General features: G+C 36.3%; 1 protein-coding gene across 1 annotated transcript; it reads left to right on the top strand.

The window, feature by feature from the left end:
• The first annotated feature begins 1,919 nt into the window (after positions 1-1,919).
• Positions 1,920-26,124, top strand: LOC111512306 (trehalose transporter 1-like protein). The gene is made up of 10 exons (XM_074174410.1): positions 1,920-2,077; positions 7,560-7,580; positions 7,695-7,821; positions 14,023-14,176; positions 14,229-14,414; positions 16,771-16,869; positions 21,410-21,612; positions 21,880-22,101; positions 22,913-23,099; positions 25,357-26,124. The coding sequence occupies exons 1-10, from the start codon at positions 2,064-2,066 to the stop codon at positions 25,815-25,817; spliced, it is 1,674 nt and encodes a 557-aa protein (XP_074030511.1). The 5' UTR covers positions 1,920-2,063; the 3' UTR covers positions 25,818-26,124.
• Positions 26,125-27,366: the final 1,242 nt, after the last annotated feature.

Here is a 27,366-nt window from a genome sequence, read left to right on the forward strand (position 1 = left end):
ATGAGTCTGAGTGTCAGCCTTCTCATTGAACGTGCTTTTTTATTTTTCAATGTTTATGTTCATGATAGTGCGTTACTTTTCTGTTGTTATTTTTAAATTATACGTGACATGCCGTTGTGGCTGTATAAAAGTTTGTGTTTATTTTTCAAACACCTTCGTTTGATAGGTAGGAATGTAGCTATGAACAAGTACGTACTAGTAATATTAGTTATTTTGTTATTAGTTTATTATTAGTACCTATGTATTATTTATTACCAGTTAAATAGTAAAATAAATACATATAATGATAAATTAACTGTTTATTCCAAAATTAACAAAGTAGCTCAACACATTGAAGAGGTTGGCGACCACTGGGCTAGACAGTCGATTTTTGCCTCATAAAAGTTTTTATGAACTGATTAAAGGTTGACTCATTATTGATGGTTATTTGAAATTAAGGTAAGTCCCAATATGCAATATTAATGTTCTTTATGGTGGCCTAATTAGTATATCCTATATTATGGTGTCTTTAAAACAAAGCTTCTAAAATATAGGTTAGCAAAAGGATCTGCCTGTATTTCTGTCTGAGATGGCATACTATTCGTGTGGACGAGATGGCAGATATCATACATTCATATTTATTTTGTTAATTTGATGGCTTCTTTCCAAATATAGTTATTTATTATTACAGTGATGGGTCGGTACGAGAGAAAATCATCCAGAAAAAACTGGATGCCCGACCAAAATATGCAGCAAGCCATCGTTGCTGTTGAACAAAAAAGAATGGGATGGCTAATGGCATCAAAAACTTTTTGGAAGTTATATTATACGCAAAAGTGGCATAGTGCTGTTTTGCTTCCCCCCACACTGTACCCATCGGTTGCAGCCCCTGGACGTAAGTTTTTATTCGGCTTTTCGTTCATATAATCAAGAGCTCACCATGGTTGAAGAATCATCCAGGCCTGACTGTAACACAGTCAGCCCAGCAGCATGTATGAAAGCAGCCACTGTTAAGAACGCAACAAATGGTTTTTCTTCAACATTCATTTGCCTCTTTAATGCAAATGTCTTTCCAGACTGGATGTTTTGCCCTGCCGATGTTATTGCCGAAGTATTCAGCGAGAACGGATGGAAGAAGTTGTTTCCATCGTTCCAGGACCATCACGTGTAATGAGTAATAAGAATGATTTTGATGAAAATAGAGAAGTTGGAAGTATTTATGTGGCAGAAATATCACCATTACCTAAAGTGTCAGTGTCACAGAGAAGAAAATATGGAGTTATTAATACCACCCCAGATATTGACTTAGCCAAGCAGCTAGTTGCTGACAAGAAAGCGCAAGCATTAAGGAAATCCACCCGAGCTGCAAAAAAGGTCGTAATACCTGAAGAAGACTCTGAAAAGGATAGTAGCGATTCGGAGGATGATGTTGCATGTATATTTTGTAACGAATTATATTCCCGTTTCCGTGCGGGAGAAACATGGGTACGATGTCAGACTTGTTTGAATTGGACCGAGACCGAATGCGCTGGCTTGGGTATCTAAAGCAACAAAAGTATTTGTTTGCGATATTTGCCAACTTTAGTAGTCAGTTTTACACTATGTCATCTCACCAACAATTGTGTTGATGAGATGGCATATGAAAAAATTTGTATAAAAAAAGTATGAAGTTTTTCGGAGTAGTAAAGTTATGTTTTGATAAATAAGTGTCTTAAGTGTTCATTTCACTCCTTACCAATTCTGTAACTTCAAGGTGCTACTAGTAATTAGGTATATCTCCCCTACTGAAATAGAAGCCGGCACAACTATCAATAGACGCGACGTCGGCCTCAATTCTAATATGTCTATCACAAAGCACATTGTTTTTGCCAATCTCAGCAGATTATATTTCAGTGCGAGATTTATCTCATTCATTTAAACATAATAAATATTTTATATACTTATCAAATCCTCGACTATCGAGTGGAAAGCAAATACTGCAAATGATTATTAGTAATCATTTAAAAAAGCGTTGTAACCTTGTACCAGTATTGAAAATGCTCTTATGATTTATATGATATCCAGAAATTGTATAACCAACAAACATGGATCCTATTGGGTAAGTGAATTTTTCATTTCAAAAACAGTGAAGTTTTCGATCGAGCTATAGGGTTCTTTATCTAAAAGTCCACCATAAACATAAAAATTGCATGTTTGGATTCGTCCACTATATTTTTTTGAGAACAAACTACGAGGAGTGTTCAGAAAATAATAATAACACCCTTTGAAGGCCGTCTCCACTGCTTTAATAATCTCGTGTTAGGTCTTGCGTCGTGATTGGTCGTCTCCTAAGTAAAAATTCGAACTTCGGCTAACTATGAAAAGCCACAAGCGGTTAGATCTGGACTATTGTGTTTGCGGAGAATATTTACGATGTTAGGAGTTTTAAAAAAATACGAGGTCTGATAAAAAAAATAAGGTTGATGTTCAAATTTCGCGATATACGCACATTTCATTAGTGATTTTTTCTAATTTTTCATGTTGGTACACTCCTCTCGAACATATGTTCATAGTTTCAGCTGTTTTTAGCATTTTTAGTTTGTTGATGAGTGATTAAAGTTAGAAGAGTTTTACGTGTTCGGTGATTTTCTGCTATCGAAAAAATGGATCAAACAATTTGCATAAAATTTTATGTAAAGAATGGAATAACGTGTTCAAAAACACGTGAAATATTGACAGTGACATATGATGATTGTACTCTGAGCCAAGAAATGTTTACAAGTGGCAAGTGCCACTTGTCCGGCACAGCACGGCACGTCCCGTCAAAATACGGATAGGATTGGAACAATGAAAATGAATGGACCAGCATCCACTAGCCCGACACGGCACAGCCAAGACCGTCCGCCGCCGGAGAGGATTTCAGTTCTCCGATCGGAAATACTGGAAAAATTTCTCCTCGTCTTCTTTCAGATCGTTGAAAAGATGATGAAACTCTCCCAGATTTGCCCTCTTTTGATAAATGGGATGGACCGACAACATTCTTTTTTGTGACTATTTTCCTTGAAATCGAACAAACAGCACCTTCAGCTGCTATTACCCGTCGCCATCAGGCGACGGACAGCGCCGTGCTGTGCTGTGCTGTGCCGGACAAGTGAGCGACAAGCTTAAGCTATCACTAGCAGTTCTTACGAAGAAGTCGTCGTTAAAGTGGCCGAATTATTGAATGTAGAAGAAAATAGTCACAAAAAAGAAAGTTGTGGGTCCATCCCATTAATCAAAAGAGGGCAAATCTGGGAGAGTTTAATCATCTTTTCAACGATCTGAAAGAAGAAGAGAAGACATTTTTCCAGTATTTCCGAAGGACTCCAGGCAAATTTTCAGAGCTTCTGGATATTCTCGAGCCTGTCTTAAGAAACAACTCAATGTTTCCTCGTCCATTTTCATAGGTACCGTCGGACACTGTGCTGTCAACTGATGGAACAGCAGAAAGACGAAAGCTAAGCTTCCCAGGAACTTTTGGACAAGTTGATGCTGGCAAGCGCTGGCCGGCGACGCGTTCACTTGGCGAGTCAGTCATAGCACGCTCCGTTATTTGCCGGTCAGGATCGGAGAGCTGGAATTTTTCCGGTGGCGGACGCTTTTGGCTGTGCCATGTCGGGCTAGTGATCGCTGGTCCATTCGTTTTCATTGGTCCAATTCTTCCGTATTTTGACAAGTGGGCGATATGTGAATGACGACGCTCGCCCAGGACGTTCCAGTACAGCCGATGAAAATGTTGAGGAAGTGAAAAAAATTGTTATGGCGAATCGTCAAATGATGCAATTTTTTTACAAAATTAGGATATGGAGCGTGTGGCACCGAAGTTCATTCCAAAATTACTGAATTTTGACCAAAAAACTGTCTCATCAGTATCGCTCAGAAATTGTTGAATAACTTCAAAGATGATCCAGATTTGCTTAAAAGGATCATAAGTGGTGACAAATTATGGGTATATGATTATGATATCGAATCCAAATCCAATCGTCCCAATGGAAGAGCCCAGGAGAGCCAAGACCAAAAAAGGCACGCCAAGTTCGATAAAATGTGAAGGTTTTGCTTACTGGTCGTATGACCAGTTACCTTGAAGTTATGCGCCATTTGCGAAAAGCTATACGAAAAAAACGTAAGCTATTATGGAAAAACAATTCATGAATTTTGCACCTGCTCACTCATCATTGCTTGTCCGTAATTTTTTAGCCAAAAACAACACCGTAATCATGTCTTAGCCACCGTATTAACCAGTTTGGCTCTTGCATCACGATAATGCATCTGCTCACATGTCATTGCTTTTTTTAAATTTTTTGGACAAGAACACTACCGTAATCAAGCCTCAGCCATCGTATTCACCAGATTTAGACCCCTGCGACTTTTCTTGTTCTTAAGATTGAAGATTCACGAGAAAGGACGGCGTTTCGCGACCATTGAGGAGATAAAAACCGAATCGCTGGGAGAGCTCAAGGACATACTAAAAAGTGAATGTCAGAACTACTTTGAGGATGGGGAATGTTCCTCAATTTGGGTTATTATAGCAAATGCAAGTTTGAACAAAATAAAGTTGAGTTTAATTCATGAGTTTTTCAAATTCTCTTGGAAAAGTATTCAAATTGATGTTTCAAATGTTGGGTTTCAATTTTTAAAGGGATTTGTTTCTAATTCACATATTGGCAACAGCGCCTATATCAAGTTGAAATAATTCATACGTACCTAAAAATTATCTTTATAAATCAACAATTGAGGCAAAATATAAATTATAGTTCAATACCACCTTCAGAAGCCACATAAACAACATTTGTTTTGTTATTTATTTATACATAGGAAGATAGGTTAGGTGCACAAAATATCATATGTCACAGAATGTCTCGGAACTCGGAACATAAGTAAACAGAACAGCACGCCTCTGAAATATGTCATCTTTGTTTGTCTCATACACGTAACAGATTCATTGTCCTTTATTAGCTATAACCAATGTTGCCAAATGGTGAAATAGAAACGAATCCCTTTAAATATTGAATGCATTATTTCATTCCTCTTTTTTAAGTATTTAAATAATTTTTTAATGAAAAAGGTTTAAATGCTAAGTTTAAAATGCGTTGTTTCAGAGCTTTTTTATGAAAACTAAGTACTTGATTTTCGTCAGGAGGAACATTCCCCATTGGAAAAAACGTTGGCACGAGTGTATTATATCTGGCAGGGCTAATTTAAAGAGGACAAAATAGAAATTAATGAATAAATGAATATATTTTGCGGACCTCTTACACTGAGGGAAACAACACGATATCATATCATCCATAAGTCCCATAAGTGCACCGGGAACCAGGGATTGTTCTTGGTCTGTGTTGCCATTTGAGCTATCTCCGTTCAAACTGGCAACAAGGTTCGCATCCAAATCCAATGTCCGGAGGTGAAAAAGCGGCAATTCAAACATCACAACAAATGAGCGAAATTTTTTATCTGTATGCTCTACTAATCGTGATCAAAATTGCAACATGTGATGAGATAACCTTGACACCAAAAAACACAAAATTTTTGTGATCCAACGTTGGTGTTGGAATGTTTTATTTTTGTAATCGGATTTCATCTAGCAATCTGTTTGCGGTATGAGCTGCAGATAAAGACAGAAAGCGATTTTAAATTCTGACAGTTTATATTGGATGAAGATTTGAATTTCCACTCAATATATGATGGAATTGGCCGATATTTAATGAAAATCCATAACTAACGTATTCGGAAAACACAATAAAGTGTTTTTTGAATACATTAGTTTCAACTCGTTACCAATAATGAAGTCGTCGTGGGAACTTTGCTGTTCGTAATGATACAGTGTGGTTCATTTAATATAAAGGCATTCCTTAAAACATATAATTTTTAATTGAAATGTTTATTTCATTAGAGAGAAATGCGAGAAGTCTACTGAAAAAACACGAAATTTCATGAATTGATTTTTATTTTGAGGGACCACTTTCTTTATTTTCAGTATCACAAATAAAAAAAATGAGCGATTTTTTTAGAAGAATCTGACCGGATTCACATCGTTTTCAAATAACACTGTACAGAATTTCATCAAAATCTGTATATTGTTAAAAAAGTTATAAGTGGAGAAAATTTCGAAAATTTGTCGTTCTATAGAATATACAAAACTGGATCTGGAAAGATATTTATGAATTCATGAATTCAAGATACGAAATTGAAACGTAAGTTTTCATCAAAGACGAAAAATGGAATTTTTGTGGTAATAGAGAACAAGACATGGTTGGATGAAAAGTTTTCACTTGTTTCATTTCAGTTTGTTCCTTCGGTGTTGAAGGCATCATTAGCCTCGTGTTCTGCGTAGGTTATGTAAATAATTTCACGAACCACCTAACGAGCAGAGTCATCAGCTTGAAGTTTGGTTCGATCTCAGGACCTCAGTGAACTAAATCCGAAAAATTTGTACGAATTTTACTATAAAATAATAATAGTTAAACAATGAAGCATTTGACGGCTATGATTTTTGTGAAATACTGACGTCACGTACTTTGATTGGTGCTGGTTGTCACGTGGCTTGAAAGTGATTTCATCATTTTGATTGACAAATAGAAATTAAATACTTATTAAATACAGAAATAAAAAAAAGTATTTTTTAGGGTTTCTGTTATGGAAACCACCGACTTGCGGAAAAAACATTTTTACAAGCTTTATAATAGTTCCACCTGTATGTATGTTTGTTTATAACTATCCATTTCATTTCATATCGGGATCTGTATTTGACAGAATTATCGACATTATTGCTTGATCTATTCGCGGGCAGATGACGCTGTACATAACCTCCTTGATGTAATTCTAACTCACTTCACATGTATTCCTTCATTCGAAAAAAGTATTTTTAACACGTTTTCATTAGCTTCACTTGTATGTATGTTTGTTTGTTACTCTCAAGCTCGTGATCTGTATTTGACAGAATTATCGACATTATTGCTTGATCTATTCGTGGGCAGATGGCGCTGTTCGTAACCTCCTTGATATATCGACATTATGGCTTGATCTATACTCGGGCAGATGGCGCTGTACGTAACCTCATTGATATAATTCGAACTCACTTTACATGTATTTCTTCATTTGAAAAAAGTATTTTTTTTATTAACACGCGCGAATGCTGCCTTATTTGTAACCCTTCTTTGCGCGGCTGCTTGGTAGCTGCTTGGTAGTTGATTTTCAGACCCCCTCTCCGGAATTGGAAAACATCAATAGTCATTTTTCTAAACAATATACGGTTGATTGATCCCAAAGTTTAAATAAAATAAACATAGTTTAAAAAGACTAAAAAAACATGCCTTTAAGTAACATCGAACTAAAAATTCAAAAATAATGTTTTTTTTTTAATAAGCTTAAAACAATAACGAACGAAAAATACCAGTATTATTGTGAAAAAAACGTGGGCTTTTTCAATTTTTTAGTTCAATGTTCTTCAAAAGCGTGTTTTTTATTTTTTAAACTATATTTGTTTTATCTCAATACCGCCGATATCCTCTTTGTAACCTTAGTGACGTAACAGAATGACTTATTGAAACACTTTCTGTTTTCAGGGCAAGTTGTATCAGCTTTCAGTAAGTATTTCATCATCTCTTTGATACTTTTATAATTTTATTTAGTTTATTTTTAATTAATCAGTTTTGATAATTTCAAGAAACTGTCAGTGTTACCAATGTTCGATTCTTCAGCTTTCAGGAGAATGAAGAAGCCATTTTGAAGGAACAACAGCAAGACGAAAAATTCAATCAAATTATAGCTAGTTGTAGATCGCTGAGTTACTATGATGGAAAAACTTTCAAAACGTATTTACCACAGGTAAGGAAGAGCAAAAATGTGTGAATGTTATCAGTTTCGTGTATTCATTATTTTTATTCATTTCTATTATTAATCCGGAAACAATTTCCATATAACACGTGAAATAAAAAAAAGCTTTAAAAAAACATTATTATATTGCCAACGTTTCATAATTCAATACACTAAAAAAATATTTTCCAAAGTAGGTTCTGCAGAAATGGTCTTTCCAAAATATTGTAACCAAATTCCAGAATAATGTGTAAGGAAGCATGCGATTTTAGAATCAGGAGTACTATTTTAAGAATTTTTCAGCTGTTTTCTGCCAATGAATTATGGAAAGAAGATGAAAATAAATCTTAATGAAGATTATTCTCCAGTTTTTTTTCAATTCTTTACAGTTCCATTATTATATTTAAAACATCAATATTCAATACAAGTGAAACATCATCATTATTATAATTTTTTAAACAAGAATTTTCACGAAAATTTCAATAATGGAAACAGCATATTCAGATGAAAAAAGACAAAATTTTAATAATTTTTCAGGACCAAATCAAAGAACCAGAAACAAAATCACTTAAATGGAAATAAAGTTAGCCCTTTTATCTTAATATAATAATTGGAAATACAAATATTTCTAAACATATTAGTAATGAATTTTTTTGGAATGTACTTCATAGACATGATAATATTTGGACTTCAATAATAAACGCTCATCTTCATGAGAATTTGCAGGGTTGCTAAAAATAGAAGTAGGTACAATGTTATCATTTATAGTTACAATATTATGATTAATAATTATAGGTGATTTGAGAATATCTGATACTTGTAGTTTTTTAATACAGATATTATTATTAAATTTTTTTTAAATTTTAAAAACCATTTTTTAAAATCAAATAGTTTGGCGTTTATTACATTTAATGCAAATATTGAGAGAAAAAATCAAATATTCATTGGAACTGAATGGATTATTATTCTCAGTTGAAGTTTTTACTAAAATAAAGATATGCTTTCATTTGAATAATTAGGCAATATTCAATTCCGAATGAACCATTTCTTCAATGGAAAGAAATCAAGAAAATACATTTCAAATAAATCAAAATACTAAAAAACACAGGAAATGCAGTTATGATTCAAGCTGAAGAATTTTTTTGTAGCTAATTACGATCAAGGTGAGTGGGTTTATTCGAACCTGCACTGCAACACGCGAAGATTTATTGTGACTTTCTTCAATTAAAACTTCACAAAATGAGCAGAACTTCTTAACGAATTCGAACAGTTCGATTGGTGAAATGATCATTCAGATTCGATGCCAAACATTCGAAATTCAGGTCGCAGTGGGGCAGGTACAATGTATGTGCTCTGCTGTTTCATCGTCTTCCAAACAGATGATTCATACAACAGTGACTTATAAGTAGACCTGTTCCACAACTTAGGTTGTCCTTGTTGCTGTTCGGTGACATTCTTTTACAGTCCAGTTTTTTTCAAGACACTGCTCTCAGAACGGTGTCTGTGCGAAAATATCGATTAACATAGGATTTGAATTGCCGGAGATTGAATCCATTTGGAAAAACGTTGTTGGGTATTGTAATGAAGTTGCATTGAATTTAGTTTTGTGAAAACGACAACATAAATAACTATTATTCAATAGCATACAGATAGAAATGTGAAATAGTAATTTAGTGTATGTTCAGTTTGAATGCTTGTAAACTTCTGCCTGTTCTTCTCGTCGACCTCAGGGTTGTGTCTGGCATCCAGTAGGGGAGTGACTATTCAGGGTGAACGCCTGAACATGGCCCCCTCCTTGAAAGGACTAGCTTTCAATGTCCTCTATTGGGAGCGGACATATTCTGTTGAAGGATCTCTTGACCATTCCAGTTGAAGTCCGAATGGTTGCCACGCGGTTGATACCATCCTTGCCTGGATGCACTGCCTCGATTCTTCCAAGCTTCCATACCGTGGTTGGTTGGTTTTCCTCTTTTATCAACACGATAGTTCCCGTCTCTAATTGTTGTTGAGACGTTATCCATTTGAGCCTTTGCTGAACTTCGGAAATGAACTCTTTTCCAGAAATGCTGACTGATTTGCTGCATCCTTTCATATGATGACAATTTGTTTCGTGATATGGTTCTCAAATCTGCATCTGGTACCCCAATGTGTGATCTTCCGATGGATAAGTGAAAAGTGGTGTGAGTGGACGAGAATTCACTATTGCCTCGATTCGCGTTAATAAAGAATAAAGTTCTTCGAAAGTAAGGTGAGCGTTTCCCATGACTCGTTTCATATGATATTTTATGGATTTTACACCGGCTTCCCACATACCTCCAAAGTGCGGAGAGTATGGCGGAATGAATTTCCATTCAATATCTTCGATTGAGAATGATTCCGTTAATTGAAGTTCGTGGGATTGAATGAACTTACCAAACTCGGCTAGTTCAGAACTGGCAGAGACGAAATTCTTTCCGTTATCACAAAATATTCTTAGAGGCTTTCCTCTTCGCGCTACAAACCTGCGAAGGGCTAAAATAAATTATACTTTCGTTAGGTCGGAAACTAGTTCCAGATGTATTGCTTTCGTCACGAAACAAATGAATAGACTGACGTAGCATTTAGAAAGCTTCGAACCGCGACATTTCTTATTTTTGATTCAAGAGTGGTCCGTTATATTCTACTTCGCAGATGTAAAATGGCGGCTGAGGTTCCAATCTCTCTTGCGGCCTGAAGTGGACCAGTAATCCAGTCATTTAAACTTAAATTAGGTAAGAATCTCGGAATTCGAGATACCCAGCTGTAAGTCTGTGAATACTTGTATATTGACACCCTAAAAGTTGTCTCAAAACCTACATATGGTAGGGTGTAAGCAACTATTAAATTTCAAGGTCAAAGGTCACAAAAATAGTTTTTTTGCGCTTTTTTTGGAAATATCTCGTTTCCTATGGGTTTTTTGCTATTTGTATTTATTATCAATATTGTAGAATACAAAATTCTCTACAAATTTTGTTTAAAAAAATGTTTTATACGGTGAACCGTTTTCGAGATAGAGGGCGGAGAGCGCGCGGTCACAGCATCACTTCAGGTCAACCGGTGCCTCCGGTCGAAAACGCGCCATATATAGTTGATGTTATAATAGGACAAGATATTGATTTACTTGTCATTTTAATTGGGCGTACACTGTCTTACGAACAAGAAATTTTCTTTAAAAAAGTTGGGAAAGGTAATGTAAAAACGGAGATATACTCGACTAAAAGTTTTGATAATTATCCTCATTCTAAAAAACATATTTTATTTCTGCACGCATTAAGTGGCTGTGACACAACTTCTGCCCTTTTTAAAAAGGGAAAATATCATTTTTAAAAGTTTTTGAGAAACTGACAAATTTGGATGAACTAGCTGCAGCATTTGAGGAAGAAAATTGTTCGGCCCAGAGATTATTAGAGAGTGAAACTCAAACCTTATTGGCAGTCTATAATGCTCCGAAATCTGTGAAAAGTCTCGATCATCTTCGTTATATGCATTACGTCAAGTCTACAAAACTTAATAAACCTGTGCAGCTTTAAAATATTCCACCAACAAGTGCAGCTGCTCATCAACATTTCAATCGTGTATATTATCAAGTTCAAACTTGGTTAGGACATGATTTGGAACCCCAGGTATGGGGTTGGGCAATGCGAAACGATTTTCTGGAGCCTATCATGACAATTTTACCACCTGCTCCAGAAGATTTGCTAAATACAATTTTCTGCAACTGCAAGAGTGGTTGTGGTTCGCGATGCGGATGCAGGAAAGCGGGCTTGCAATGCTCTTTAGCTTGTGGCCAATATAACGGGCAAGCTTGTCTCAATGCTCTACCATATCAGAGCGACATTAACGAAGACGGAACCTTTGACCCCGAAATCATGGAAGAACTTGAGACAAATGTCGTTGAAGACGATAATGAAGACCAGTTTGAAATTTACCAGCAGCCAGAAGACGACGATGAAGAGGAAGAAGATGATTAAAATTATAAATTGTAGTTTTTGTACCCTTTATTCCATTTCTTTACTTTCAATAAAAATAAATGTATTCAATGATATTTTTTAATAAAAAGATTAATTCATAATTTATTTGTTTTTTTTTTATCATGTAAGAAGTTATAAATATTAATTAGGTTAAAATTCAAATATAATTCCTATATTTTCATTAACAATTCTGCAATTACATGGGCAGGTAAGTGTTGTTAAATAAATTAATACTGAATAAAAAGTGGATAAGTTAGGAAAAAAATGATAAAATATAATATAATAGTTAATAAAAATTGACAAATATTTATAATCATTGATTTATCGATAGTTCATCAACTATATATGGCGCCTTTTCGATCGGAGGCACCGGTTGACCTGAAATGATGCTGTGACCGCGTGCTCTCCGCCCTCTATCTCGAAAACGGTTCACCGTATGAAAAATTTTTTTAAACAAAATTTGTAGAGAATTTTGTATTCTACAATATTGATAATAAATACAAATAGGAAAAACCCATAGGAAATGAGATATTTCCAAAAAAAGCGCAAAAAAAAAACGATTTTTGTGACCTTTGACCTTGAAATTTAATAGTTGTTTACACCCTACCATATGTAGGTTTTGAGACAACTTTTAGGGTGTCAATATACAAGTATTTACAGACTTACAGCTGGGTATCTCGAATTCCGAGGTGAACTTACTATAATGACTGGACTACAGAAGGTTTCTCTAATGGAATACAACAATTGTTGCGGACCGTTATGTAACAGCTTTTTATGCTCATCATTGAACAATAATTTTGTGAAGTGGTGTTTGTATGACAGTATAATCGGAAACCTTTCAGAAAAGGGGTATTTGGAATTTTCCTTTCTATGCTATGCCTATGCCTGGGTTTTCTTGGCATTGAATTAAGCCTGGTTACTTTCACCTCATTAAGATATGCAACCTCCTGGTGCCGGTGAAGATTTTTATCAAAGACTGAAGCCACACAATCGGTCGGTAGCCGGTCGGTTCGACGTGGGTGCTTTGTTCTTCACTCACTCAATTGAACGCCGTGTTAGTCGGTGGTTCAAACCGCAGGCTGAACGATCAATTTTCACTTGCTATTGTCCAACCCGTGTTTGGAATCACACGTTGAAAGGTTAGACCTCGCTAGTCCTTAGCTCGTACAAGTTTCGACTTCTGAGGGCTGTAGGGGTGTGACAGCTGGTTAACAGAAAACATATTTCAAACATATTTATTTCAAACACTAATGACAAGTTCTGTCATTGCTGTGCTTGTAGTGCCGTCCCTTGCAAGGATGTCAGTAGTATCATTACCTTCAGGCCAGTGTGTCCAGAAATCTAGACCAGATATAATTCGTTAAGTCTTCCGATTGAAGAGAGTTTTTGAAGTTCAAAACCAATCGGGACGTGGTTCAGTACGAGCCTAGTATTTCGGAGCAATCTGACAGTTCGAAAGATTTTTTTTTGGTTATGTGTGAAGTTGTTTTCCGCTAATCTTTTCAAACAATAATCAATGTAGAGTACGTGAAATACAGTCGCGTAGGAACCTAGATAGGTTGATATTTCTGTCTCGAGTCTGCACCTAAAAACACTTAAACCAGAATCTGAAAGAAGTTTTGATCCATCTATGAAGCAACAGTTATCTGCTATTAGTGTTTTTAACTTCTGGAGGTTATTATCAGATTGCCGTAACTTTTAGTGTCTGCTCAATTCAGCATTAGCCCGTTTTATGCAAATGGCAATGAGTATAATTATTTATATTGCCCCTCTTGCCACTCTTTTCAGAAAGATGCGGAAAGGAAATGGGTGAAGAACCGCTGACGGTTTGGTGAGGATGGCACCGGAGATAGCCAGGCAAGACAATCTGTGTTTACTAGAGATCTTCATCTGAGCCGTTTGCTCTAAAGTTTAAGACCACCAAGAAACCGTACGTGATTATTGGTCTGACAATCATCACATAATATCCAATAGATTTGTTTGGACATCAAGTCCCAAGATTTCCTGATTCTCGACATAGCCCTAGAGATAGTCTGGGTTTATATACAACTTTTTCCTAGTGGGCGTGTTGGTTGAGATTTTTATCGAGAGTAGTACCTACATAGTTAATTTCACTTCCTCTGCATTTGGACTAACTTTGCCCTCGGAGAAGAAATCAAATCATCCAGATTCCTCTGGATTACTGTTCTTACTGAAAGATCAAAATACTTTGCACTATTTGTAGGTGATAGCAGCTTTCGTAGCAGCTCTTTACCACGTGGCTGGTGGCATTTCAGCAAGCTACTCTGGAATCTTAATGCCTTTCCTGCAGCGAAATATAACCAACGACACATTTGACAGTGATCTCACGGCAACCACAGCAGAATGTTCCTGGATTGGTATTTTTTTCATGAATAATCAATAACATTCCTTTACCTACTTGTGTTTCAGCTAGTGTAGTGGTTCTGATCGTCCCAGCAGGAGCAATCAGTGGGGGATTCATAATGGATAGTATCGGAAGACTGAATACTATAAAACTAGCTACTGTTCCAACGATCTTGGGATGGTGTTTGATAGCTGCTGCTACAAATGTCAACATGATTATAGCTGGGAGATTATTTTGTGGATTTGGTTCCGGTAGGTATGCTAGGAATTTTGTTACCATTCGATTTTATTTTCTCCATATGGAGAAAAGGTGTCAAGTGTTGAAAAAATGAAAAGAAAACCAATGACATTTCAGCTATTTTCCAAAATGATTTTAATATTCACCTTCGTACCCAAATCAAGTGGTTTAGTAAAGTGGATGATGAGTGTGCAATTGTGAACAATCGCTTAGTCATAACCCATTGTACCAGAACTGTGCAATTGTGTACAGAGTGGGCAAAATTGAACACTTTTGGAGGGAAACTCCTTGCCATGGATCTCATTATCTCAGGGTTTTTCGAGGTTATAGGAGCAAATGAAACAGAAGTGAATTAGGTCGACTTTGCCAATTTATTCGAGTGGTCAAAGGTGTTTATCAGATATGATACTAACGAGAGTATGAGAGTTAGACAGAACTTAAACTATATGAATTTTTAATATCCATGCAGAAATACATTTTGGAAATGAAGTTACATTTTTCTGTACCCGCTAATTCAAACCTATCTATATAAATGCAGGCACACCATAGAAAAGATAAGTTATCTTATATTTTTGGATTACTCCCGAAGATATTCAAAATAACTGTAGCTGTTACGAAATATAATAACTGGAAAAGTGGTGACAGCAGCGACTTGTTTCCCACTGCAAACCTAAGTTTTATTTCGCATAAAATAAACGATATTTCAAAAAAGGGTAGGTAGTGTTTTTATAGTGCTTCCAGTGGAATGCTCCGGATCCACGGCAAACGTAGTTTCTTAGTCTATATACAAAAGTAGTTTCTTTGCCAATACTCAATACTGGCCTTATGGGTATGCAATCAACAATACCACACGGACTGAATGCGAATTGCCTATTGTTTATTAGTGATAGCACAAAATGAAATATTGAATGCAAAACAACAATGGCGCTCCAAACGACAAAAGAAGGACATTTATAACACAAAAAACGATTTCCGTAAATACGAACGACGTTCATTGAAAGGAGAACGGTTTCGTTATATCCTGTTTTCAAATTGCTGTGTCTGAGGGTCAAATTTTATGACAAACTGAGTGGTGAAAACCGCAAATCGATATCTATCATCGTTTATGAGTTACAGCATGTTTTTCGAAAATGTGGAGCTCAGGAAAATATATTTTCAACAATACGGTGCTTCGCCTCACAACACTGTAATTGTCACCAATTTTTTGGCTGCAAATTTTGGTAATAATTGGATAGCCAACCAAGGACCCAACCGTTGGCCGGCCAGGTCACCGGACCTAACGCCTATGGATTTTTACCTCTGGAGAAGGTTGAGAGATCTTATATTTAAATTGCCGACCAACTCTAGATACGAATAATTGGAAGCGGCAGTGATGCGAAGTTTTGCTTCCCTCACTCCTATTGAACTAATTGTTTCGGCAAAAAACTGTGTGTAGGAGAAGCTGGTAGACATTTCGAATATCTCAAAAGAAATATATTTCATTGTTTGTTCTTTATCATTATTGTTGTTATTGTTGAAGTTTCATTCATTAATAGTACATAAATATAGTATTGATTGTTGTCAGTTTCATTGAAACTATGCGTTTGAGTTACTGATGTGAAAAGCTTTATATAAGCATTTGATAGCTACTACTGAACAATTTCTTTCTGTTTTATCGCCGCGTCGTCCAAAGCTTAACTGATCAAAGTGTGCGTTTCAAAGTCTACATGAAAAAACCTAAAAGCTCTGTATTTATGACTAGCAAAACATCAAGTTTACTACTTTTTTGGAAAGATAATTTTGAAGTCTATTGAAGTATGCGGGAATATACAGGGTGGCTCATAAAAAATAGTTTTCCATCAATAACTATTGATATCTCATTTGAAAAAAACCAGTTTTTCACACCATTGAGTTCTACGTAAAAAAGTGCTTTGGAAATGTTGTTGGAAGTCGTTGATGAAATAGATTACCAATATAGCTAATATTAATGGAAGAGCAATATCTGACTTGATTTATCATGTGCAGATGTTGAATTCTTCCATTTGTTAGGTTAGGTTAGTATCTCTTGTACTGAGTAACCTTTCAATAAACTCCTTTATTACTATTATGTACCTCATCTGATTATCTTCATTCGATTAGAGGCAATGCTCCGCCCAGATACTACTTTTACATGAAAATTATATTATCCAAAAAAATTCTTTGTAGATAATTTATTTTGAAATTAATTGCTTTCTTACATTTTTTGAAAGATTGCCACATTTTTGTTTAAAGATGTTCCAATTCAACCTATCAAGAATGATGTTCCTTTATTTTCTACGAAAATAAAATTTCTCAGTCATTTCCAAGTGAGAAACGTTGATATTTTGTTATAACGATTTTTTTTTATTTCAGCATGGGGTACTATTCCTGCCACAGTTTATATTAGTGAAATCTCAAGAGCAGACTTGAGAGGGGCCCTCGTTTCATTCACACCAACCTTGGCATCACTTGGTAAATTCTATATTTGTGATATTGTGTATACAAAAATTCTACAAAAAATTATAGCAGAATTCTGGACTAGAAAAAAACATTGAAAACTCACGTACCTAGTTTACCGTGTAGATTTCGAATCCGGGAGAAGAAGTCGGTGCTCTCTCTTGTTTCCAGAGTTACATCCCTCCAAAGTTCCGAAACTTTTCTGTCTTCTTTCAGCACAATACCGTTGGAGATATTTGGAGGTCCCTATACAGGGTGTAACTAAATAAGTGTAAAACATGTAAGGAGGTGATTCCTCATCGAAAAAAAGATAAGATCTTTCATATAAAGAAATTTCATTGGAGCGTCCCTCGTTAAGATACAGCCCCTTAAAAGGGGTACATAAAATTTGTATAACAATTTACAAGCACTAAAAAAGTTACAATATTGAAATTAACATGACGTTTTGTACTACCAAAAAGACACTTATCCAGAAATTTATTTGGTTGACCCCTTGGTTGTAAGGGGTGGAAAACGCAACCCCTAAAATGTATTTCAAATGTAACTTTTTGCCATTTAAAAATTTATTTCCGATAGCCTGTTTCATTCTAAACAAAAAATATCTCTTGGGTTTTTTGCACAAAATGAACCAGTTCACAACAAAAAATTATTTTATGAACAACTACAGAGATAGATACATCGTCATAAATGCGAAAATACGAAACTAATCTATTTAGTAGGTCGCTATTAGCGATAGTGACAGTTAAATTGGTATGACGCTGTCAGTTTGTGAATTTTCGAAATTGAATTAATACTAATTGTGTGTTGTTGTTCTGTTCTTAATTTGTTACTTTAATAATTCACTTGTTATTAAAATGGCGTACACAAATGAGGAAATGGCTGATATGCATTACGTTTACGTTCTGTCGCAGGGGAATGGGTTAGAAGCTTCTAGAAGATATGCTGAAATATATCCTCAACGGCAGCATCCTTCACATAGAATATTTGCTCGACTTCATCAACGATTACGAGAATATGGTTCATTCGACAAAAGAACGCAGGATTGTAGTCGCCATCGAGAAGTACGAACACCACAGCTTGAGGAAGCAGTACTTGATTTGATTGAAGAACAACCTACTACCAGTACTAGAAAGATTGCTTTCCAGTTAAATGTTGATCATATGACGGTATTTCGAATTTTAAAGGAACACCTCTTATACCCTTACCATCTGCAACGAGTACAGGCACTGTTACCGCGAGACTTTCCGAACCGTCTTGAATTTTGCAATTGGATGCTGGAAATAATTAGAAGAAATTGTGACTTTCTGAAGACGATAGAATTCACAGACGAGTGTGGTTTTTCTCGAGACAAGATTATTAATTTTTCTAATTACCACATATGGGCTGATGAAAACCCTCAGGCTATTGTTGAGACTAACCATCAAAAACAGTTTTCTCTTAACGTGTGGCTCGGAGTTATTGGGGATGATTTAATTGGGCCTCATTTTCTACCTCCTCGATTAAATGGTGAGGCATACGTTCAATTTTTAAGAGAAGTGCATCCAGTACTGCTGGAGGAAGTTCCTTTGGGCGTCAGAAGGGATATGTTTTTTATGCATGATGGGGCTCCCGCCCGTTTTAGTCGAGTAGCACGTCAACATTTAACTGAAACATATGCAAATCAGTGGATAGGTCAGGGAGGACCACAGAACTGGTCCTCTAGATCCCCGGATCTCAATCCTTCGATTTCTCTATTTGGGACCATTTACAGCATTTGGTTTATCGTACTCCTGTTCGCGATGTAGAGGACGTAAGAAACCGCATCATCGATGCGTGCAGGGTAATCAGAGAGACTCCAGGAATATTTGAGCGAATACGTGGCTCAATGCGCCGACGTCTAAACGCATGCGTAATGTCTGAAGGTAGACATATTGAACATTTACTATGATTTCTACATGTTGTGTGTTTTGTTATTAATAAATTAGTTTTGTTTATTACCCTTTAATCGTTTAATTCAGGTACTAACTACAAAATAACAATAAATCCAGTTCGCATTTATGACGATGTATCTCTGTAGTTGTTTGTAAAATAATTTTTTGCTGCGAACTGGTTCATTTTGGGCAGAAAACCTAAGAGACATTTTTTGTTTAGAATGAAACAGGCCAATGGGAATACATTTTTAAATGGTAAACAAATAATAAGACAAAAAGTTACATTGGAAATAAATTTTAGGAGTTGCGTTTTCCACCCCTTACAATCATGGGGTAAACCAAATAAATTACTGGCCAAGTTTTTTTTTGGTAGTACAAAACGTCAGGTTAATTTCAATATTGTAACTTTCTCAGTGCTTGTGAAAAAAATTGTTATACAAATTTTATGTACCCGCTTTGAGGGGCTGTATCTTAACAAGGGATGATCCAATGAATTTTTTTTACATGAAAGATCCTATCTTTTTTCGATGAGGAATCACCTCCTTAAATGTTTCACACTCATTCAGTTACACCCTGTATATTGGTCATGTTGACTTTGACACATCAATGGGTACCAATGCAAAATTCTTAAATAATCAGGAGCCACAACCTGCAGAAGATATTGTGAAAATGATAATAAAGAAATGTCTTGCTTTTCAAAATAGCCATTAACTGATGACATCACTTCTACATCGTTGGAAAATCTTTGACCACTGTACCATGTTTTCAAGTTTGGGAACAGAAAATAATCCGGGGGGCTAAATCTGATGAATAGGGTGCCTAATGGAGCATTTCAAACTATAATTCGTTAATTTTGGTCTTTGCGATAATGGATTTGTGAGCCGATGATGAAACAACACTTTTTTCTTAGCTAAATGCAACCATTTTTCCTTGTGATGCACTGTTCGAAACCTTTGGTATATATAGTAATGAATGAATGAATGAATGAATGAATGAAAAACGTTGGACGATTGCAACTGAAAATCGATTATCCGGCTACGGCTTGAACCACCGATTCACACAGCGGTCGATTGAGTGAGTGAAGCAAAGCACCCACGTCAAACCGACCGGCTACCGACCTTCACATCACCTTCATATCTCATTTAACCTCCTTCGATACTTTTCAGTTCAATAATCAACAGTTTCTTCGTGAAAAACTTCATTTAACAATGCATTCTTTTTCTGGTGACATCTCTTCATTGTCAGAGAGAGAGAGAGAGAGAGAGAAAAATAATACGTTAATGGTCCTAAGAAAAAGTTCCTGTTGACAAACGTTTTTGAACTATGTTGAAATAGTATAAACGTGGTACATAAAATCTCATCAATATAAAATAGAGTGTCAAACCCATAAGTACAGAGCAAATAAATGCGAATTTTCTTTAAAAATATATGTTATATTACAGTGGACAATATGGACATGTACAGTGGACATTGTAAAATTCATCCAAATCATAATAGGCTTTATCAAGTAAAATGTCGCCTAATTTTTTCCTGAACATAGTCAAAGAATAACTCTTCAGGTGCTTGGGAATTTTATTGAACATCTTTATTCTAATGCATATCGATGAATCCTTTACCATCGTTGTTGTGGGCAGCGGAACTGATCAAGTTAGGTTGGCGTGTATTACGGTTCGTTTGTATCATCAAGATCAGATATATTTTTACGGATCAGGCTTACTGTTTCAAGGATAAACAGATAGATTATTGTTGGGATTCGTTGTTCAATAGATAATGATTTGCAGTGTTCTTGAAACTTTGCCCTGCACACATACTGGACAGCTCGCTTCTGTAAAACAAAAACAGTCTGCAGCATTCTTTTGCTGCATATACTCCCCGGAAGGTAATGTCATATCTTATGTGCATCTACAAAGGCAAAGTGAGAAGATCTTGCAGTTCTCTTGAAACTGACCTGATAGCAAAACAGCCAGATGCGAGTTTTTATTTAGCTTAATAATATGATCCCTCGAATTATTTATTATCTATGTGAAGTCCAAAAATTTAGATGACAATTTCACTTGGAGAATGTTGTTATTCAAACTAAGCTGTGTAACATTTGATGGTGAGGAGATGGGTTTTATTGGAGTTTATTAAAAGCTTGTCTGAGCGCACGAGCTCTTTATCTTTTCCATATCTTCGGTGGCATCTTGAGCTAGTTATTGAGTAAGGTTATATATATACTAGTAACATTTTGCGTAAATAATAAGGTTTTTTATAGAAAAAAAGGTTGATTATTAAACTGGCAAGTGACAAAGAAGGTGAAATGAGATGTGAAGGTGATACTTGTGTTTTTCTATAGTATATTTGTGCAAGAGGAATGTTGAAAAGTTGCAATTTTTGGAATTTTGGAGGGCTGCAAATGAGAAAGAGTCGATTTTTTTTGGATTCATGATCTACACGTCAAAATACGTAGGTGCGAACATTTTTTTTACAAAATCTGCGGGTGCAGCCTACCCGAAATTTTACCGAAAAAACATCTCAACCAAAGGATAAAAAGACTCATCTCATTCGATATGATATGTGAGGAGAAAGTTCCTCAACATTATGTTCAACACTATTCACAAATTCAATTAAGTTATGTCATAACTCATGATTCTATTCTTTCTTAGGCATGTTGATATGTTTCGCAAAAGGTTCTTTTTTGCATTGGAGAACTGTAGCATGGATGGCTAACTTATATGTTGTGGTGTCAGTGGTTCTGCTTTTCCTCATTCCTGAGAGTCCAGCGTGGTTGATATCCAAGGGAAGAGATGAAGAAGCAGCGGCATCTCTGAGGTGGATCCACAAATATCAACCACAACCGCAAAATAGGGTGAGCATTTCATAATTGGAAGAGCAGTCAATCGCTCCTGATAGCGCTTGAACAAAGTCAAGTACTCTTGATTTATTCACCATCCACCTAGTCTTATGAAATATAAATAATATTGTTCATTCCACTCAGATCATAATATTGTTTTTCACCGTAGCTTTGATAATAATTGACCACTCTATTCCACTACCACTCTGACAAATCGAAACAATTCATTTCATTGTAAACAATTCATTTCATTGTAAACAAATATTTTTTTATCATTTTCAGAACGAGTCTATGGCAGAACTCCAACTCGACTTCATGCAGAGGGAACACAGAAAAAAACTCGCAGAGCAAGCAAAGAAAGGCAAATTTGGAGCCAAGGCTAAATTCAACATGTTCTTCACACCAATCGTTCTCAAGCCTTTTTTGATAATCAGTGGACTATTCTTTTTCCAACAGTTCTCCGGAATATACAGCACTCTGTTTTACTCTGTGTCTTTCTTTGAAGTAAGTCAGTTATTGATATTTACAACGGCATTTAAAAGATATATTTCATCGTGAAGAGTCACTATTCGTTCCATTTGGAAAAGTAAAGAAAATTGATAATTTTACTTCCTTCTGATGATAATGCCTAACTTGATATGTTGAATTTTTCACAAACAATAAAACATAGAATTTCTATATAAAAAAAATAAAAATTGATGCTCAGTCTCAGTATTATCGGTTTTTTAAATTTTAGAACGAATAATGCATAAAGAAATCAACCGATTATTTGGAAAACATATATACCCACTTTTAAATGAGAAAGTCATCAGAAGCTAAAATTTAGTATATATTTACCACTTAGGTCATAGATGCGCACTAAGAAAGGATTTTCAAATATTCCGACTGGGGCGTCGCCTGTGGGAATGTTTACATATGAAAATTACTTTTTGATCATTTTTTTTCCTTATCGCTGTATTTTCGAAGGCTGAAATTCTCTATGTGGGTAGATGTGCAATAAGAAAGGATTTTTGAATATTCCAACTGGGGCGTCTCCCCTGGGGAAAAATGGGCCCGTTTACATATGAAAATTACATTCTCATCACTGTTTCTTTGTACCGCAAAATTTTCGGAGGCTGGAATTTTGTATGTGCAATAATACAATTGTATATGTTTGAAAATGTTCGTATTGGACGAAACTGCAGTAACGTTAATTACAAATAAAAGTGGTAAAAAACATACAAAGTTTATTTTCTCTTTTCTTCATCATAATCTCCTACCACATAGTAACGGCTACATCCATCAATTTATAGAAAGAACTTTTATTTATTTTTAGGCAGTTGGAACAAGTGTAAATCCCTTCCTTGCCTCTGTATTCCTTGCGCTAGTGAGAATGTTGGGATCTTGTGCCAATACTTACATGTTGAGGAGGTTTAGCAGAAGACCCCTTGTTATAACTAGTGGTATCGGCATGGCCATCTCTATAGGATTGTCAGGGTTATTCACCTATTGGATAAAAGCAGGTGGGTTTCAATTTGTAATTTACTTTTTTCAACTTACAACTGAAAGTCTGGAAATTTGTACAGAAATTGATGATTTAGAACTTCACTTAAATTGAAAATCACTTTGAGATTTGCACCCACACATTTGGAACTGAACAATGTAGACCAAAAACCATTTGTAATGTTTCTCGTACCTGGGACGAATCAAAAAATGATAAATGGGAGAAGTTGGTCCCAATCGGCACAATAAATTAGTTATTGGACCTTCTGGTCATACCACTTCTGATTCAGCAGTCTTAATCTCATCCCTATCATTCGTGGGGGTTTAATGAGGAACTTTCGGCTCCACTTAGAGTTAGACTTCGCCTGATAAGATACCACTGTGAGGGCTCGCAACATAAAATTTCTTTTAGACTAACTTTCCGTTGCTGTTCACGGCTTCAAAAGTGAAAATAGAAAAAATGCATATACGCCCTCCTAGGTTCAAAATACTCTGGAGGTAGCCACTCAATCTCATTGCAACTGATTCGAGGGCATTATATTGCAGAGAATACTTGACTATTTCTAATAGTCTGTATCTGTATCTGTAGAGTAGGGAGGATGAGTACCATTGTTCATCCTCCTGAGGAGTTGTCCTCCTAGGTCATCGTCCATCCTGTCCTTTCCAGGAAAGTGGACAGGTCACTGGGAGACATCTCCTTTATACCAACAGGTTTAGGCCAAGACTCGCCAAACACACACTTTCTTATTGACGATAACTCAGGACACACGCATAGGACATGCCTCAAAATATCATCTACCTGTTCACCCATCCTGCATAGAGGTGTGTCCACTAGCCCCATATAATGGAGGTGTTTCCTTAGTTGACAGTGGCCAGTCAGAAATGCTACTGTTAAGCGTAGATTTTTCCAGGTCATCGTCGGATATTTTTTCGGCGGTGATTCCATCACATCTCTTTAGGGATTGAGCATGGGTGTAACATTTGGCTAGTTCCGCAATTATCGAAGTCATTAGGTCGTAGGTGCCACTAGGTCCTAAAACTAAAGAGTCGGCAATGCGATTACCTTTACTTCTGTAATGCCCTCAACCCACCTCAGGATAATGTAATTATCTACCGAGGCTCTGGCTAAATCTTGGTGGCACTAGTACTAGCCCAGAGGTAACACGTTGTCTGTTCAAGGTTAATATGGCTTGTCTGCTATCAGTGCAGATTGTTTTTGCCAGAAATTCCTTTCCTGGTTATATCTCTTGTGACGATTGAGATACTAGCCAGTTCTGTTCCTACTTAATCCTTGTTCCTAGTGATCTGGAGTACAGTCCACATCCTGAGCCTTGTTTGGTTTTTGAACCGTCTGTATATATGCGTATTGCATTTGTAGCATCTGACTCAGTGTTCTGTTTTATTTGTTTTCTGTAGGGTTTATTAAACACAAACTTGGGTTCAATTGCATCACTGGTTGCCTATACCGCAGAAGGTGCGCAGTAAGCGCTTCTCGCTATAGGCTCAGCCCCAATTGACCCATTCCTACTTCGAAGTTTACACGAGCCGTGCGCAATCGTAACATGGCCATTAACACAACCTTCCTAACGAACAGGTCCAGAGGGGTCAGACCAGTAATTAATTCCATTGTCACGGTTGGTGTTGTTCTCATGGTTCCTATGATGTTTAAACAAGCCAGTCGCTGTATTTGATATAATTTTTGGATGGCCGTTGCTCGTAGAACTTTCGGTCCCTATGCAATTGCTCCGTACGTTAACATGGGTCTTATTATTGCAGTGTAGATCCAGGTGACCACACGGGGTGAAACACTCCATGCGCATCCCACTGTCCTCCGACATTGCTCACAAGCCACATATGCTCTTTTTGCTCTACTCTGTAGGTGAGAGTTCCATATTAGCATCCTGTCGAGGATAGTACCAAGGCATTTCTCCTCTTCGGAGAAGTTTAGTTTGCTTTTCAAGATTTCGGGAGGTTTTATGCCCGATAAACTTCTTTTCCTAGTGGAAAGTACCATCTCAGCCTATAGTGAGTCCATTAGGAAATATGGTAACGCTTGTTAGCACGCTCAAAAGCTAAACATCGCAGTTTTTGTAAATGAATATAATTCACAACCGTCTAAACCCAATGTGAATATCATGTTTCGCAGAAGCACCATTCCGTGCATTACCTGGTGAGATATACCTGTATAAAGTTCTCCATCACATTTCCAGCAGAACCCATCAAAAAGTTGATATTCCTCAAAACGTTTGCTGAAAGCGATCTCCTCTATTTTTCCAGGTACTTCTGATCAGACGTGGGTTCCAGTTGCTTTACTTGTCATGTACGTGGTGACGTGTATGATTGGACTCTTGCCTCTTCCGTGGACCATAACAGCTGAGCTCTTCCCCATCGAAATTAGAGGGGTTGCCAACAGCCTCTCTTTTAGTATGGCCAACGTATTCATGTTTGGAGCAATTCAGTCCTTCTGGACAATGGACCGTCTCTTTGGTGGCATGGCAGGAATTCAGTGGTTTTACGCGGCCGTCGCTTTTATTTCTTCAATATACTCGTTTATTTTCTTGCCGGAAACCCACAGGAAGAAGTTAACAGAGATATCTGAGTATTTCCTTACTAATACTATATATCTCGGGTCTACAAAATCTGCTGGAAAGTTACAGCACAATAGAGTCAGCAAAGAACATTCTGCCGAGTTGAATATCGAACAGGGTGAAACTCTGTTAGTGAACGGAAAAGACTGAATAATAAACATACAAATGTGTTGACAGTGATAGATTTCACAATGTACACCAAAAAAAAGATTATCAAAAAAAAACATTTTGTAGTAGTGTCTTTCACCATAATAGCGATACGGAAATTCTGGCAAAATACATTTATACGGAATGTTGAATCTTGAAACAATAACAATGTTTTCGTCAGATGACCAATACCAACAATTGACGATACGAGAATTAAACAGTCCTTTTTTTAGGAAAAATAACTAACACTCATCTGAGAAACGGACGTCAGTACAACAAATTAGAATTGCTTGATATACGTTCATTAAATTACTAGCAGATCTGTAAATGTAAATGTAAATGTCAAGGTCTTCTTCATTAATTCGTGCACGCGATGAAATGTATTTTTCATTTACCGCACTTGAAAATTCTTCAAATGCCCCTACAGCTACTAGAAACTATAGATACATAACATGGAATCAATACTGCCGAAAATAGCAACTCCTATAGCTTCATTTTCCAATATTACATTTCTTTCTTCATTTGCCACGAATTCTGTCTTCTCGCTACAAATATAATAACGTATTGCCGGATTTTGAACATTAAAACTATTTGCTGTAATATTAGCGCACCTAAGGTTTGTAATGAGTTTGTGTGTTTTTTGAGAGGAGTAAAATGGGATGCAGATGATAGTGACATGGTGGAGTGAGATGTATCCAATACTACAGATGAGTTCATGGTCAAGAAGAGCGATTATTTTTCTCGCTAGCTGGTGGATTCATTAAGGATTCATTGAATTTGCTGTTGGAAGAGTGAGCATTTGTGAAATTGCAGTGGTTAGTTGGACCAAGAAACTCTGAATAAGTGGATGGCATCAGAAATTGATATCAACTAGATCAGAATTGGTGACGTCACCATCTGGAAAAGTATTGGTGAACCTGTATCAGATGCAAGTCGATGTTTTGTTAGAGATGAGTAGTATGGTGCAGTTGGTGTCAAATATTTGTTCGGAGATGAGGACTATGTTCAAATGATCAAACTTTTGAGAGTCCGACAATCCAGCAACATTTTTGTCTAGCCATTGGGACGCATACATCACTGGTGTTGGTGGTATAATTGTAGACTCATTGAAATTTCACCAACAGCTTTAGCCACTGAATAGAACGGTCTGGAACTGTTTTGAACAGCAAGCAGTTCATTACTAATCCAGGGGTAGTAATTCACTTTCGTTTACTCTTGATTTGTACTATTTGCGTCAGAAGGCAGCTTGCCCAGAAGATGAAGAAAACTAAAATATCAGTGACGAAAACTAGTTTAGTTTTCTTCTTCTCCTGAAGAGTATTACAGTTCTGGTGCTTGGGAAAAGTGCATGTTTTGAATGATTATTTTATTGTGAAAGAAAAATATGCAATCATATATGCCTGGGAAGCACAAATTGCTGAATCATCAGAGTTGAAACAAATTTTGAGGCAGGGAATATTCGATAATAGTAATAATGAATGCTTTCATTGAACGTTTCTCAATACATAGTAGGATACTGAGCTAACCTAACAAATCGCAGAATTCAACCACA

The sequence above is a fragment of the Leptinotarsa decemlineata genome, unplaced genomic scaffold (genome assembly GCF_025532065.1).
Source record: "Leptinotarsa decemlineata unplaced genomic scaffold, Ldec_3_MD MMD2_tig00000576_RagTag_RagTag, whole genome shotgun sequence".
NCBI classification, from domain to species: Eukaryota; Metazoa; Arthropoda; class Insecta; order Coleoptera; family Chrysomelidae; genus Leptinotarsa; species Leptinotarsa decemlineata.